We start from the raw sequence: 16,776 nt of genomic DNA, 5'->3' as shown, positions 1-16,776 counted from the left end.
GCCAGTGTGGTGGTGTGTCCATAATGCAGTGGCATTTCTACAAGGACGCAGATATCATGAGCTGCTTTATTCTAGTGATTAGTTAATACTTGGCACCTACATATCCCTCCAATAAATTCTTATAGTTGTAGATTCTACAGACAAAAAGTCTGTTATTCAAGTTTATGTTAAACATTTATTGAAAATCCTTACTTAAATATCCTGCATGGGCCCCACACTAGGAACAGAGTCCAAGCTTTTCAAAAGCTTAGCTAGTCTAGGAGGGGCAGCAAACACAAACATCAGGGCACTATAATAATGGAAGTGAGGTAGGTACCAGGTGTGGTGGCACAAAAGGTGGTGGCCCAGATGGATCTGGAAGAACAAGTAGGAATTTGCCAGAAAGTAATGAGACCAAATCACAATCTCAGAAATGTGAAATAGCGGGGCCGGCCCTGTGGCCGAGTGGTTAAGTTCGTGCACTCCACTTCAGGCCCAGGGTTTGGATCTTGCGCGTGGACATGGCACCGCTCGCTGGGCCATGTTGAGGTGGCAGCCCACGTGCCACAACTAGAGGGACCCACAGCTAAAATATACAACTATGTACCAGGAGGATTTGGGGAGAAAAAAAAAAGATTGGCTACAGTTGTTAGCTCAAGTGCCAATCTGTTAAAAAAAAAAAGTGAAATAGCTAATAGGGAGCTTTAGGAATTGAGAGAGAGGCAACAAGTATGACTTCATATTACTGCTCTGAGATGACCATTTAATATATTCTCTATCCAACTGAAGACGTTACCTCATATTTCATTGAGAAACCATGAGATGATGGAACTCATCTTCCCACCGTCAAATCTATAAACCTACCTGCTTCAGCACCCAGTCTTTCTCTCCAGTTACAACTGAAGGGTCCCTCTTATCAAAACTCAATCACTGCACATTGTTATGAGGGGGTCCCATCGTCCCCTCTCATTTCTCAAGGCTTTGGTTCTTTCCTTAGTATCTCTACTACCTTATTGGTCTCCTTCCTTCTCCTGAATCATCCCCAGCAGCATCTAAATTCTGCCTAGTATTTTGTGTCCTATAGCAAACTTCCCAAGCTTACTTTGTTTGTCTTTCCAGCGACACCATAAGTTCCAGGAGGGTGGAGACCGTGCCTGTTTTGTTAACTTTGACCAGCACCTACCATAGCGCTTCTTCTATATGGTGCTCCATACATTTTAAAACAAGTAATAGGATATCTTGTATGCCTGGTTGAGTTGTAATTTTATGCAGAAAGTAGTGGGGCATTTTTAAAAGGGTTTTAAACAGGAGAGTTGGGCATCATTAGATGTGTATCTTAGACTGTTGAGAAGGGAAGGCTCTGAGGAAGATGCGGGGAAGCATGACTAGAGGCCTACTCATGGATGTTTCTCCAGCACTTCTCCCTCCATCTCCTACCTCATCACTTTCCTGTTTTTCAGATCAGTTCTCATAAGCATACAAACAAAACAGATCTCTCTTGAACCCACATCCTCTCCACAATAAACTAAAAGTTGGTCTTGCTGTTTCCAGTTCTCTTCCAGGTGTTGATTCTGAGTGAGATGAGAAGCTGTTGGAAGGTTTTGCACAGAGAAATGACATAATCTGACTTAAGTTTTAAACGATCACTCTGGTTGCAGTATAAGTGAAGAGACTATACAGGAGCAAGGATTGAATCGGAGACACTTGGGGCTATTATAATAAGCCTGCCAGAAGATGGTAGATTGGGCTAAGGTGATAGCAGGGGAAGTGGAAGAGTGGTGGGTAAGTATTTTTGCAAATCTGATGAAAAGTGGTATCCTATGTTCTTCAATGGGGGAACTCAATATTATAAAGATGTCTATTCGTACATTAATTTATAAATTTAGTATTCCAGTAAAATACCAGTAAGTTTTTAAGTTGAAAATACGCAAGTGGATTTTAAAGTTCATATGGAAAAATAATGGTAAACAAGCAAAATAACATACACTCATATGGTGCTGACTCTGTGTCACTCTGTTCATTTACTGCAATAACTCTATGTGGTAGATACTTTTATCAACACTTCTTATCGATGAAACTGAAGTCCAGGGCTGGCCCCATGGCTGAGTGGTTAAGTTCACATGCTCTGCTTCGGTGGCCCAGGGTTTCACTGGTTCGGATCTTGGGCGCGGACATGGCACTGCTTGTCAGGCTATGTTGAGGCGGCATCCCACATGCCACAACTAGAAGGACACACAACTAAAATATACAACTATATACCAGGGGGCTTTGGGGAGAAAAATAAAAAATAAAATCTTTAAAAAAAAAACTGAAGCCCAGAGTAGTTAAGTAGCTTTCCCAAGGCCACAACTAGCAGCCAGTATTTAATTCCAGGTAGACTGGTTCCAGAGCCTCTCCACTTAACCAATACACTGAAAGAAGAAGGGGGAAGGGGCTGCCTCTTCTATTAAAAAAATACTAACAGCTTTAAAAACTTACGTGTGTACCAGTGTATGAATGGACAGACCAATGGAAAAGAATGTAAAGTCCAGATATGGGAATTTAGTATTGGAAAAAGTGATATTTCAGATTAGGAAAAGAATATTCAATAAATGGTGTTGACAACTGAGTATCCATCTAGAAAATATAAAATTATATCCATACCTTACCCAATAAATTTTAAGATAAAAGCTGAAGCCTTTAAATGTTATGTAGAGTATTACAAAGAGTATCTGAGAAGCACAAGAGGTCCCTTGGGAAGCAGGGTCAGGCTCAGATTGCTTCTCATGCTAAAGAGCTGGACTCTTACTCAAGGAGTCATCCATTACTTTACTGCTTTGAAAAGTAAAGATCTAATCATGTGATGCTGGAGCAATTAGACATCCAAAGCAGGGGCGTTGGGAGGAACCTCCACCTAAGTCTCTCACCTTATACAAAAATTAACTCACAATGGATCGAGGAGAAAACTTCCAGAGTCTAGGGCTAAGTAAAGAGTTCTTAGACTTGACTCCAAAAGCACGATCCTTAAAACGAGAAACTAAGCTGGTTCATCAAAATTAAGAACTTTTGCTCTGCAAAACTACCCTGTTAAGGGGCTGTCCCAGTAGCGTGATGGTTTAGTTCGTGCGCTCTGCTCCAGGGGCCCTGGTTCATGGGTTTGGATCCTGGGTGAGGACCTCTGCACCGCTCATCAAGCCATGCTGTGGCAGCAACCCACATACAAAATAGAGAAAGATTGGCACGGATATTAGCTCAGAGCCAATCTTCCTCACCCAAAAAACAAAACAAAACCCTGTTAAGAGGACGAAAAGACAAGCTATAAACTGGGAGAAAATATTTGCAAACCACATATCAGGCAAAGGACTAGTCTCTAGAATATATGAAGAACTCTCAAATCTCAACAGTAAAAAAACAAAGAGTCTGACTAGAAAATGGGCAAAAGACATGAGACATTTCTATGAAGAGGATATACACAGGGAAAATATGCATATGAAAAGATGTTCAACATAATTAGCCATGAAGAAAGTGCAAATTAAAACCACAATGAAAAAACCCACAATAAGATATCACTACATACCCATCAGGATGTCTAAAATAAACAATAACAAAAAATGCTGGTGAGAATGTAGAGAAACTGGATCACTCACATATTATTGGTGGGAATGTAATGTGGTGCAGCCACTCTGGAAAACAATTTGGCAGTTTCTTTAAAAACTAAACATGCCACTGCCATAGGACCCAGCAATTGCACTCCTGGGTATTTATTCCAGGGAAATGAAGGCTTATGTTCACACAAAAACCTGAATACGAATGTTTATAGCAGCTTTATTCATGATAGCCTCAAAGTGGAAACAACCTGAATATCCTTCAACAGATGAATGATTAAAGTATAAGTTCATTTTATCCACACTTTTTTGCACACTTTTATTGCAATACAAAGTACAACGACCTGCATGAATCTCCAGAGGATTATGCTGAGTGAAAACAGTGAATCCCAAAGGTTATATACTGTATGATTCCATTTATATAGCATTCTTGAACAAACAAAAATTATAGAAATGGAGAACAAGTTAGTGGTTGCCGGAGGTTAAGGAAGGGAAGTGGGTGTGGCTTAAAGGGCAAATGAGGAATCCTGGAAGTGATGGAAATAAATGTCCTGTATCTTAACTGTATCAGTGTCAACATCCTGGTTGTGACATTGTGCTACATTTTTGCAAGATATTTTAACATTGGGAAAAACTGGGTAAAGAGTACACAGGATTTCCCTGTATTATTTCTTATAACTTCATATGTATCTATGATTATCTGAAGAGTTTAATTTTAAAAATCTAATCATGTGGCATGGCCTTCTCTTCTCCTCCTGCTTAAAACCTTCCAGTGGTTTCCCATTGTCCTTAAGCCAGATATCCTGGACGCTATGATCTCTGTCCCCCTCCTAGGATCACCGGGCTCCCTTCAGGCTTTCTATGCTCCATCCACACTGGCACTCTTTCAGTACCCCCTACTCCTATCTACTAGGGAGCTTTTGCAAATGCTGTTCCCATCTGAATTGTGCTTCCCTCTCTTCTTCTTCTAACTCCTACTTATAATTCAGACCTCGAAAGAAGCCTCAAATCCTTAAAACAACTTTCTGCAACCTCTTTGACTAAGTCAAATTCTCCTACTCATACTGGCCCTGATATTAGTTTCCCTACATTAAACCCAGCATATATGAGGTTAAAACCAAAGCACTCATTCCCTGCTTACTCCCTGGCTTCCTGGCTCCAGAATCCACTATCTGCCGTGGAGATGAGTGGCCAAGGACAAGCACCTAGATTCCTTATTTCCTCCCGGCAAAGGACATACAGGCTGGTGGGAAAGCTGCTGACCAGCAAGGCCATATGCTCCCCCTGCCCTACCTAAAATCCCCAATAAAAATCCTTACTTTTAGCTTTTCAGGGAGTTTGGGATTTCAGCATCAGCTGCCCTTTCTCCTTGCTCAGCGCTGTGCAAGGAGAAAATTCTTACTTTCTTCCACTACACCCGGTGTCAGAGATTGGCTTGCTGTGCAATGGGTGAGCGAACTCACTTCAGGTTCGATATCACTATAAGCTATTCTTGCCCGGTGTTTTCCTCCTTGGTAGTACTTAGTTATTCACTGCTGCACTTTTACATCTGTTTGCATGATTACTTGATTAATGTGTTTACTAGACAGTTCCACGAGGAGAGGAACTGTTCTCCGTTAGTCTCACTGTTTGCAAAGCAGCTAGCTCTGCACCTGGCACGCTCAGTTACCGCAGTATTTACGAATTGAAGGATTGAATGAGTCCCACCCACGCGCCCCACCGGCGCGTCCTAGTGGCGTGGCGCGTGGTATTACGTCACTTCCTCCCGGAAGATAGTCTTTCTTGGGGAACTAGTCAGATTCCTGTCACTTCTCAGAGTCCCTCCGTCGTGGCCATGGCTCTGCCGCCCTTCTTCGCCCCGGGTCGCCCGGGCCCGCCGCCCGCGCAGCCGCCGCCTCCCGCTCCTTTCAGCTGTCCGCCACCGCCGCTGCCCTCCCCGGCTTTCCCGCCGCCTCTTCCCCAGCGGCCTGGCCCCTTTCTGGGGGCCTCCGCCCCCTTCCTCCAGCCCCCGCTGGCTCTGCAGCCCCGGGCCCCCGGGGAAGCCTCCCGCGGCGGAGGGGGCGGCGGCGGCGCCTTCTACCCGGTGCCGCCACCGCCGCTGCCTCCGCCGCCGCCCCAGTGCCGGCCCTTCCCGGGGACTGACGCCGGCGAGCGCCCGCGGCCGCCGCCTCCAGGCCCGGGGCCGCCCTGGAGCCCGCGCTGGCCGGAGGCGCCGCCGCCGTCCGACGTGCTCGGTGACGCGGCCCTGCAGCGCCTGCGCGACCGGCAGTGGCTAGAGGCGGTGTTCGGAGCCCCTCGGCGGTCGGGCTGTCCGGTGCCGTCGCGCGCACCCGCCGGGCCCAGCCTGGGCGAAGTGCGCGCAAAGTTGCGCGGGGCTCTGCGCCTGGTGCGGCGGCTCCGCGAGCTGGGCCAGGCCCTGCGCGAGGCCGAGGCCGACGGTGCGGCCTGGGCAGTGCTGCACGCTCAGGCTGCGCCGCTGCGCGCCGAGCTGGCCGAGCGACTGCAGCTGCTCACCCAGGCCGCCTATGTGGGCGAGGCGCGCCGGAGGCTGGAGAGGGTCCGGCGCCGCCGGCTGCGGCTTCGCGAGCGGGCCCGGGAACACGAGGCCGAGCGGGAGGCGGAGGCCGCGCGAGCAGCGGAGCGCGAGCAGGAGATTGACCGCTGGAGGGTCAAGTGCGTGCAGGAGGTGGAGGAAAAGAAGCGGGTAAGAGCAGCGTGTGCGCCCGGGGGTGGGGGTAGTGGTGTGGGAGCCTGAAGGGGCGTGAGGCTTTGCGCTGCCTTTTCCCAGGGCTAAGGCTCTTTTTCCTCATTCCTAAAATAGAGAGCTTGCCTTTCCGACCTCATATCTCCATATTGACTGCGTGTTTATGATGTATAGTACACAACACAAATGCTGTGGGTGCACTGCAAAGTCCGGTAAACACAAAGTATATGACACAGTATGGGACATCCTGTCTCCTGCTTCAACGTTCTGTCCACTTACTAACATTCAAGACCGACAACATCTGGGTCCTTGTGTCTTGTGCTGCTCTAGTGATCTTCAGAACACAAAATAGAGAGAACCTGGGGCCTTGCCTCAAGGAACATATACCCTAATTGGTTGATGGGGTGATAGTCCTCAGGATGGGAAATTCCGCAGGATTCCTTTGTTTACAAGTTCCAACCCACATAGCCTCAGATTCAACAATAGTGTTTTTGAGTATTTAGACTATATACTAGGCACTATGCCCAGTACACCAGATCTTGAATCCTTGTGACAACGCTGAGAGGTAGGCCGTATTATCCCAATTTTACAGATTAGGAAATTGAGGCATAGAGAGGTTAACTTGCCAGGAATCACACAACTGGTTTTGGCAGTTTCACTCCTGATTTCAGCCCAACTGTCTGATTCCAAAGCCTATCTTCTGCTCTTATGTAGGGGCCAGAGTGAAACTGGAAATTGGTCAAATCGTTTGAGGCATTCTCGTTGCTCTTCAGTGCCTCTAGGCACTTCCCCTTCCCTCCACCCTCCACAACCAGCTAGTGTTGCCTGCCTTCTCGTGTCTGCCACTGCCCTAGAGTCTGGTATAACTCCCCGCTGAAGCATATTGATGGCAGGCTTTGTCTTCACGCCCCCAAGAATATCAGTGCTTTAAATGAGTCACTTGGAGGCAACACCTTAATCTAAGGGAGTTTGAGTCAGTTCAGCAGACCTTTAATGAGGGCCCATGATGTGCCAGGCCCAGTGCTGGGTGCTGGAGATAGAAATGAATAGGACATACTGCTTGTCTTTGAGGGGCTTAGAGCCCCATGGCGGGTATGTGTGTACAGCATGGTGTGTGTTAGGATTTCAACTGTAGGTGCTGTAGGAGCCCAGAGAAGGAGCTTCTAATCCATTGGGCGAAGGCGTCAGGGCAGTCTTCCGGATGTCATAGGGACATTTGCACTGAGTCTTGAAGGGAATGTCAAAGCCAAGGGAAAGCAACAGGTGCACTTCCAAGCAGAGGGAGTCATACAAGCAGAAGAGTGAAACAGCATGGCGGAGCTGGACTGGTGGAATTACAAGTGCTTATTTCACAGGTGGGAAAGAGAGCTGTAGGCAAAAGGATGCTCCCTCCCAGCCACGGTGAGGATATTGGAGACAGAGTCCCATGAGTAGCTTGAAGAGCCAGAGCTACTTAGTCTACACGTGAACCAGCTTAACTAGAGTAGGATGGGGTCTTTAGATGTTTGAAAGGCTGTCATGTCTAAGAATTCCTTGGGACTTCGGAACAGTGGAGCACAAACTGCGTAGGTTGTCACTGAGAGCATTGGAGAGTCCTGGGCCTTTCCAATCCCATTCCTTATCTCCCCGGCTCGTCTGAATCTTTGGGTCCAGGAGTCTGCATTTTTAATGAGAGCCCCAACGTAACAAGGTGAGTTGGATGTACATGTTCCTTGGACCACACTTTGAGAAACTGAGGGAGAAACAAAGACCAGCGCCATGTGGAAGCTGCAGAGAGGATGCTCCTTTGGCTGGACCAGTGGAGAGGGGAGTTGTGCACGGCCCAGGAAGCTGGGATGTAGATCTCGTAGAGCCCCTCTCAACCCTGGGACTGTCAGATCCTCTGAAATCGCACTGCTGGGCAGCTGTTCTCTGCTGTAAGGTTGTTCCTAATCTGTACTAGGTCTCATGGGCTCTCTTTCTCCTTCAGGAGCAGGAACTTAAAGCTGCTGCTGATGGTGTCTTATCTGAAGTGAGGAAAAAACAAGCAGACACCAAAAGAATGGTGGACATTCTTCGGGCTTTGGAGAAATTGAGGAAACTCAGGAAAGAGGCTGCCGCAAGGAAAGGTGACTGTGGCTTTGGATTTCTTCCTCTATTCTCCCATTCCTTCCCTTTCTTTACCCTAGCGCCCCGCCTCTCCCCAATTTTTGAAGGAAAAATGCTTGCTGCTTCATTATTTTCACCTAGTAGGTTAGCTAAGCCTGTCAACATTACCTCAGGCCTTTGGAAGCAGGAAGCCTCAGAATATGTTTAGCCTTCGTGGCCAAAGTTGAAGTGAGAGGCAGGTATGGCAGCCCACTGCACCGTCCTCCCCTTGACTCATCATTCCCACCCCAGGCATTCTTGGACACGTTTTTCTAAGTGAGGGGATGTGGTTAGCCAACTTTGCCCATGTGCCGAGGTGAAAGCTGTCCTAACTTGGTGCTTCAGAGGTGGTGGCATCTTGGCATGCTCCTTCACAGACATTTCAAACCTGAAACATTGATGTCTGCAGAGGTGTGAATGGTTGGACAGGGCTGGGAGTGCCCTGCACGCTGCGTGGATGTCCCCAGCTTGCCTGCGTGTCACTTTTGAACTGACAGAAAGCCTCGGTAGTCTCCTCTTGCCTCTAGAGGGAGCACTGGTTTTCCAGAAGTTCCCCAGTTAAGCTTTCCATTTGCCTGCCTGGATCTTTGCTCTTACCAGTCTATTCATCCGGAGGGCCCACAGTCCCATCTTTGCCATTTTAAGCTCTCACTATTCTTCACAGCTAAATAAAGATGCAGCATCCTCCATCCTGCCCTGACCTGAGCTGAGGTGACCCCCTGATCCTTCTCACTTGCACCTGGTTTGGCCCACATGCTGCCTTATAGTAGGCTGTAGGCCATTGACATTCCCCAGGGATATTTGAGAGTACACAGGTTAGCAAGTACCATGTTAGCAAATGATTTCCCCTCTGTGATTTAAACTGTGAATGAAACTGCAGTTCAGACCCTTAATAAAGTTTTGTTGGGATGTGACCGTTGTGCATTCAGCTAGGCTCATTCACGAGCTGAGTGATTAGCTTCTGCATCCAGCCTTCAGAGTGGCCGATTCAGATTCAGGTCTCAGAATCAGGCGTTCATGAGCCAGAAGGGAGTTTGCAGCTCCTGTGTCTCCCCATATCTCTTCCTTACGAGAATGCAAAACCTGACGGCTACTGTTAATATCCCCCACTCCGTGTCCTCCAGGAGGTGAGTGGTCAGTAAACTTTTGCCAAGTGGAGTTACCAGCATTAATTTTTCACTGTTAGTCTTCCTCACCTTGGTCCAAAAGAAAGGAAATTTTAGGAGGAATTATGATCTATAAAAATAAGCAGTCTCTGTGGAGTTAACTGACTGGAATGTCAAATGATTTGGTAACTAGCAACTGGTTGCATACTTAAAAAGAAAATGAGCAGCTTTCTAACTTTTCTCTTCAAAGCATGTGCACCTCCAAGTAAGTGCTGAGCGAACGAGGCTGGATGTGTAAGCAGGCCCACATTGCAAAGTGTCTCATGGGCCAGGCTAGACTGTTCACCTATGCTTAAAGCTGAGGGGAACCATTGAAAGATTTTAAGCAGAGAGTGAAAGGATGACAAAGATCAGTGCTGGCCGAGCAGAGGAAGGTTTGGAGCACCTAGGAGGGAGGGAGAAGGGGAGAGGGACTGATAAGGCTGTTGTAGTCTGGGCAGGGATAGTATGAGGGTGTGGACTAAGGGTCAGATGGTAAGTTGGAGAAAAGTAAATGGATTTAAGAGATGAATAAAAGAGAGAGTGTGTATGTGTCTCTGTGTGTGTGTGTGTTTGTGTGTGTACGTACATATAAATAAATAACTTGGGGAACTCAGCAGGTGGGAGCTGAAAGAAAAGTGCAGTCTCAGGGGAGAAGGAGATAAGAGTACAGAAAGTGTAGAAAGTCGTAGTCAGAGAAGAGACTAATAAGGTTTAAGACTTCAGAGGTGGGGCTGGCCCAGTGGCCGAGTGGTTAAGTTCACGCACTCCACTTCGACAGCCCAGGGTTTTGCCGGTTTGAATCCTGGGCTCGGACATGGCACTACTCATGAAGCCATGCTGAGGCAGCATCCCACATGCCACAACTGGAAGGACCCACAACTAAAAATACACAACTATGTACCGGGGTGCTTTGGGGAGAAAAAGGAAAAATAAAATCATAAAAAAATAAAAATAAATTGAAAAAAAAAGTTTTAAAAAGACTTCAGAGGTGCAATTTTTTGTGATCATGCCAAGGTCCAAAGGTTGGACAAGGTGCCAAGGTGTGAGTGGCTGAAGGGGAATAAAGGCAGTTGGTATCTAGGAGCTGCAGGAACTAGAGGAGTAAGTGGTAGGGGTGGAGGGAAGCTAGACTATTTCAGAACATGGAGTCAAGAGGAAGATCTGGTGAGGAGTGCCATTCCCGAGGGAATGTGTTAGGTGACCAGGAGTGATGGATGAAAGGTTGAGGGAGATGAAGGTGGGTGGCACAGGCCCAGCACCTGAGATGGGAGCAGGCCACAGCTCCTCATGGGGTCTGGAGGCACTTATGGGCTGATGGAGTGTCTATATATTTTCATAATACTGGCAGATTTTAGCATTTGTAGCAGAGACTGTATGGCCCACAAGGCTAAAATATTTACCCTCTGGCCCTTTACAGAAAAAGTTTGCCATTCCCTGGTCTAGGTAAAGAAATTAAACAAAACCATGAAATTATTACAAAGCCACATCATGAAAGCTTAAATTTCTCAGTGCATGAGAATTTTGTGTGTATTTAAAAGATATTAGCCCAGCAACTTAGTAGAAGACGGATTTGAGTTGTAGAGTTTCCATCATTGGGAATGAGTGAATGGAAACCTGTTCAAGCAAAAGCAGTTTTGAGAAAATGATCTGGAGAAAGTTAGCCTTGGAAGTGAAGCGAGGAGAGTAAATTCCACAGCCCCTTAGCTGCAGTGGTCGAGGAGAAAAGAATCAGACCTCCAGATTAAACAACTTCACAAGAGACAGAACTACTAAATTTAAGGAACCGTTCTTTTATGCCAAAATTGAAAATTTAGTGCTCAAAGTTGGCAATATTGTACCTCGCTGGTAGCAGCAAAAAATGCCAAAACCCTGTTGAAAATCATTCATTTATTGAAGAAATAAATATTTATTAATTACTTTCTCTGTGACAACTTTAGGTGCTGTGTAATATGTAGCTCTTTTAGGAGAAAGTTTGGTACCACATTTAGGTGGCCTTGAAAGTATCCATAAACATTTCCACTCTTGAGAATTTATCTTATAGAAATAATCCATAGAAAGGAAAATGGTAACATGCCCAAGAGTATTCATTGTAGCGTTATGTGAAAATAGGACATTTGGAACAGCTTAAGTGTCCAGAAGTAGGGAGCTTGTTAAGTAAATTATAGTACTTTGCTTTGATGAACTAAGATAGAGCCATTCAGTAATTATAAAGCCTGGAAAAGAATGTAGAGAATGGACACGAAGATGCAGAAATTACACACACATTATGTTGAACTATGTGAAGTTCCTAATACATGGACAAAAATGACTGGAGGATCAACATGGGGAAATGAAAATGATTGGTTATGTTAGTAGGATTAGGATTTTTTTCTTTCTTGTATCTGGTATTGTTAAAATGCTTCTGTAATAAACACAATTTCCTTTAAAATCTGTAAGGACTACCAGGATGGACCACAACCGCATCAAACTCCAGGCTGAATCACGTAGCAGCTCCAGCAGCTTTTATGTTGCAGGGCCGTTATGGCAGTGCATGCACAGCTGCAATCCACTCACGTATTCAGCAAATTTCAAAACTCTTTCCTTATGAAATTTTATAAAAAATTTCACATACGCACAAAAATAGAACACCTAAACACCCATCATCAACTATGATGCTGTTATCACACCTAACAAAATTAGTAATAATTCTTTGATATTACCTAATAACTAGTCTGTTATCAGGTTTTCCCAGTTGTGGCTCTGGCTATGTTGGCTGTACTGTTAGCTGATCTCACAATTAATTCAGGGTGACCAGCCATCCCAGGTTTCCCAGGACACTGGGCATTCCATGCTAACACCAGGCAAACTGGAGCAGTTGGTCCCCCTGCTCTCAGCAGCAGACTGTGAGGTCAGTGTTGTTGGTTAGGTGAATTTCTTCCTCACTGTCTGAGTGTGCTGTCCCGGAACCGAAGACTCAGTCAGGAGAGTTGTTTATTAGTTGGGTCTGGGAGTCTGTGCTGTGGGAATTTCACAATGAAGAAGGATAGGACAATTCCTCCCTTTAGTGAGCTCACTCTCCAACTGGAGGATCTAAACCTCTAATTAGAAATAAACAAAATCTAAGGTTAAGTGGTATGCTCGAGAGAGAGGAGTGAGAGAAAGTCAGTGTAGGGTCAGATTAATTGAAGACTAAAGAAGATCAAATTGAGCCTTGAAGATTGGTTAGAATTTACAAATTCTAAGCAAATTCATACAGTAAGTAGGACTTTGAGTCTGCTCATTAGCACATGGATTTTGGGATAAGAAAAAGTTGTATCTAAAATGCCACTTGGATGTCTTTGCCCAGGGGTCTGTCCTCCAGCTTCAGCAGATGAGACTTTTGAGCATCATCTTCAGCGACTGAGAAAACTCATTAAAAAACGCTCTGAACTATATGAAGCTGAAGAGAGAGCCCTCAGAGTTATGTTGGAAGGAGAACAAGAGGAAGAGAGGAAAAGAGAATTAGAAAAGAAACAGAGGAAAGAAAAAGAGAAAATTTTACTTCAGAAGCGTGAAATTGAGTCCAAGTTATTTGGGGACCCAGGTAAGTTCCTCTGTAACCAGTGGAGAAAGCGAAAAATCTTAGCCGTTTTCCTCACGGATGATCTCAACATAAGCTGAGGTGATAGGCAACAAATGACACCTTCAGGCTCTAAAGTTCTAAACTTATATCCTGGAAATCACGGCTAAAGGTGAAACACATTTAATCATATTGTCATAGGCTTGGTCGCCTTGCTTGAGAAATACACCCTAGCTCTCCAGTGTGGTGACGTGGTATCTTGCCTTTTCTCTTTCAGACGAGTTCCCACTTGCACACCTCTTGCAGCCTTTCCGACAGTATTACCTCCAAGCTGAGCAGTCCCTGCCGGCGCTCATCCAGATCAGGTCAGAGGGCCCCTCCTTGTCGTCTTGCCTTAGGTGGCAAGAAGCAGTGGACGAAGTGCTTATGTTGTTGAGGTCTATTGCTATATCTTTCTTTTTAAGTTCCTTATGCGTTTATCTAAAGATTCCAAGGTTCACGGGTGCCACGTAGGTCTCATTGAATCCTCATTAATCCTCAGGAAGTAGAGCTCCCTATTTTGACAGGTGAAGAAAGTGAAGCTGAGGTTGTGCCCTGTCCTTTGGTATTATCCTGTGCCGTAGATGTTATATTAACTTAAAGCATTGGTTTCCTTTTCCTCATTCTCTTCTGCTGCTAAACAGAGCAAGGAAAAGAAACTCTCCCTGTATACTTGCCTGTGGAGAGTGTTTTAAGACCCATGCTGACTTCTTACAGGTCATGCTGTCTTACAGTCTTACAGACCCATGCTGACTTGTGAGTTCTTACAGGTCAGAGCCGAGAGAGCTGGGAACAAGGAGTCTCCTCTTCACCTGCAGTTACTCATGAGCTGGGTAAAGGTTTCAGCTCTCTCGGTCTCATTCTCCTCCTGAAAATGAAAGTGGTGGACTAGAATGTGACCCTCAAGCTTTAGCAGTAATACTCTTCCCAAACACAGTCTTTTGAGAAGTCCGTTTGTAAAACAGTTAGGATGAGTGAATGGGTCCCGCAGGCAGTTGCGATCTGTTATTGACTGGAAGCACTTTGTTTCTCCTTGGGGTCTCTGGGTCTTTAAAGCCTGGTTTGAAAATCACTGCACTCAGTGATCTCTGAGGTTCCTTCCAGAGCTCCAACAATGCTCTTTGGCATTACACGTTTGTGTTCCGGGAACCGTGTATTTCTGGCTAATATTCAAGTTTTCTTTTTTGAATGTAAGTACAGTCGATTCTCATTATTCACAATAGCTGCGTTCTTCGAGCTGCAAACACTGAGTTAGAGAAGGCTGAACTGCTCCTAAAAGGCCTTCAGGGTTAGGTTCCTGTGAGCCTGTGGCCTCAACATTTTCACCAACTGATCAATACATAACGTTTTATGTATATTTTTTCAAAGACACCTTATTTAATATATATTGTTGGTTCATTAACATTGAACTCATGCCTGCACGTAGCTTATCTAATGTGCATATCACAGCCTTCCCACACTAGCCAGCACTTGAGCACTATACTTAGGGGCCATTTTAAACAGTAAAATCACCGGTGAAAAGCACAAAAATTTGAAAAACGTGGTACTAAATAAACTACAAAAAAGACCCTTGTTTACAGTATGAGAGCTGAAAACAAGAAGAAAACAGTGTGCCACCATGTTCAACCTCAGTTGGGAACGTGCCTGTTGGTGACTCAGATTTTTCACTGCTCTGTGCATGTCTACAAGTGACAACAAAAGCACCACGAGTAATGATTTTGGGGTTACAAATAAATTTTAGTGAATAGGCAAATTTGCAAATATGGAATCTTCAAATAATTAGGATTGACTGTATATTCATTATTTGGTTAGACATAAGATTATAAGTTCTTCTGAGTTTTTTCCCCTTTATATATACAACTAAGAAATATAGTCCTTTGCCTAATTCCTAGAAATCAAGTTCTTTAGTTGACTAGTATATCAGTCATTTGAAAGCTAAGTCTTGAAATAGAATATTTAGTTGCTGAACATCTTGCTTGGAATAAAACAGAAATAAACAGTTGTTCTGCAATGTTCTTATTAAGGCATGATTGGGATCAGTACCTGGTGCCATCTGATCATCCCAAAGGCAACTCCGTTCCCCAAGGATGGGTCCTTCCCCCGCTCCCCAGCAACGACATCTGGGCAACCGCCATTAAGCTGCATTAGTAAAGAGGCTCCTGGAGTGCGGTCCAGCCAAGGCTCTTTCCAGCTGTAAATGTTACTGATGCTGCCGTCTTCTTGTGCTATAGACTAATCCACAACCTCTAACTCCGTGTGGCATTGCCCTATCCAGAAGTTACGTTTTCCTTCCGTGCTCTGTCCTGGCCAGAGGTGCCTCTTGAATCAGGAGATTAAGACGGTTCTTCAGGAAGGACCTAGGTGAACTGGGGTTATTACCACAGGCAGTGGCCTTGGCTCACTGAATTTGCCTGTGTTTTGAGGGGCTTGGTCCAGAGTGACTTGTTCATTTACTCTTACCTTCATGTGTGGTGATGGGTAAGTATACTCCACACACTCACACACTCAACACAAGTGTGCACTGGGTCAGTTTCGCAGGCCGCACCCCAGTACTGAGTGTGAAGGCAAGCTGGATGCAAAACCTCCTTACCCATCCTACTCACAGAGCCCTCTGACTTCCAGGAAGAAAAGTCAAAAACGCTTCATCGTCGGTTTTGTGAATCCCACTTCTGGTGCAGCTTAAGAGGCTGCAGGCTGCAGGCCTGGCTGCTGGAAAAGGTAGTCGCCTAGCCTGGTAGTTGTGTGGAGAACTGAGAAGACCTAAAGAGTACGTGTCCTCAGATTGGATCGTGTGTAAAGGATGATGGCTGCGTTTTCCCCATTTCAGAAGGATCCTAATGAAAGCACCTGAGATTTAAGTTCCTAGAGGGCTAGTTGTTCAGAGTCCCCAAGGTTTTTTTGCTTCTCTATGGGAGTGGGACCTTAACCTCACTCAGTCATTGTAGGGGCCAGTAAAGCTGTGGAATTGTCCTAGGAACTCAAGCTTCCGAAAACATCCATGTAGTTAAAGCTGGGGGAAAAGCAGATAAAAATAATAAAATTGATTTTTTTATATTCATTAGTAAATGCTGTTGTGCCTGGAGATGATGAATCATATAACACGTCAGTTTTGTTTTGCTTTTTGTCATTTATTGTGTTATTTATATTTCCAAAAAGATAAATAAATATCATTTTTATTTTTTAGTTTGAGCCTTTGCCCCCAGTTTCTTGCCTCCCAATTCACTACACACACTTTCACTCCAAAATTCAAATTTATTAAATAGGCATTTGCTGCAGAAAGGGGGATCTCAAGCACTAAACTTGGTGGCATCTCATTCTGGATAACAGGAAAGGACTCCATCACCTTTGGAAATGATTTCATGTAGTTCGAAGCTCTTGGCTGCAAGATGCTAACACCTTTGTCCCTTTTCTGTTGTTTAATTTGTACTGTTAAATTTGTATATTATGCATTACAGAATTAACAGATAGTGTGTGAGGGCCAGCACTCCTCCAAAGTGTGTGTCTAAGCTCATAAACCTTAAAATCTGAGGTGATTAGCCTCACATAATCCCACAGACCTGTGTCCCCTTTTACAAATCTCCACCATTTGCTCTCTAATGAGATGCAGGAAGAGTAGAAATAGAAGGTGAATTATACGATGTACGTGCGTGTGGTGTC

The 16,776-nt window shown here is 45.2% G+C and overlaps 1 protein-coding gene across 1 annotated transcript; it reads left to right on the top strand.

Moving 5' to 3' along the window:
* The first annotated feature begins 5,396 nt into the window (after positions 1-5,396).
* PDCD7 (programmed cell death 7) lies at positions 5,397-16,428 on the top strand. The gene is made up of 5 exons (XM_046655521.1): positions 5,397-6,267; positions 8,237-8,375; positions 12,868-13,104; positions 13,358-13,445; positions 15,144-16,428. The coding sequence occupies exons 1-5, from the start codon at positions 5,398-5,400 to the stop codon at positions 15,265-15,267; spliced, it is 1,458 nt and encodes a 485-aa protein (XP_046511477.1). The 5' UTR covers position 5,397; the 3' UTR covers positions 15,268-16,428.
* The last annotated feature ends 348 nt before the right edge of the window (positions 16,429-16,776 follow it).

The sequence above is a fragment of the Equus quagga genome, chromosome 2 (genome assembly GCF_021613505.1).
Source record: "Equus quagga isolate Etosha38 chromosome 2, UCLA_HA_Equagga_1.0, whole genome shotgun sequence".
NCBI lineage: Eukaryota > Metazoa > Chordata > Mammalia > Perissodactyla > Equidae > Equus > Equus quagga.
The sequence above is the reverse complement of the archived record's forward strand: the minus strand, read 5'-3'. Positions and strand labels throughout refer to the sequence as shown.

Bases quoted from the DNA above. Each gene is read 5' to 3' on its own strand.
- PDCD7 (XM_046655521.1), top strand. From the start codon at position 5,398: ATGGCTCTGCCGCCCTTCTTCGCCCCGGGTCGCCCGGGCCCGCCGCCC. The intron at 8,376-12,867 runs GTGACTGTGGCT...GTCTTTGCCCAG, and splicing joins AGAGGCTGCCGCAAGGAAAG to GGGTCTGTCCTCCAGCTTCA. The intron at 13,446-15,143 runs GTCAGAGGGCCC...GTTCTTATTAAG, and splicing joins CCGGCGCTCATCCAGATCAG to GCATGATTGGGATCAGTACC.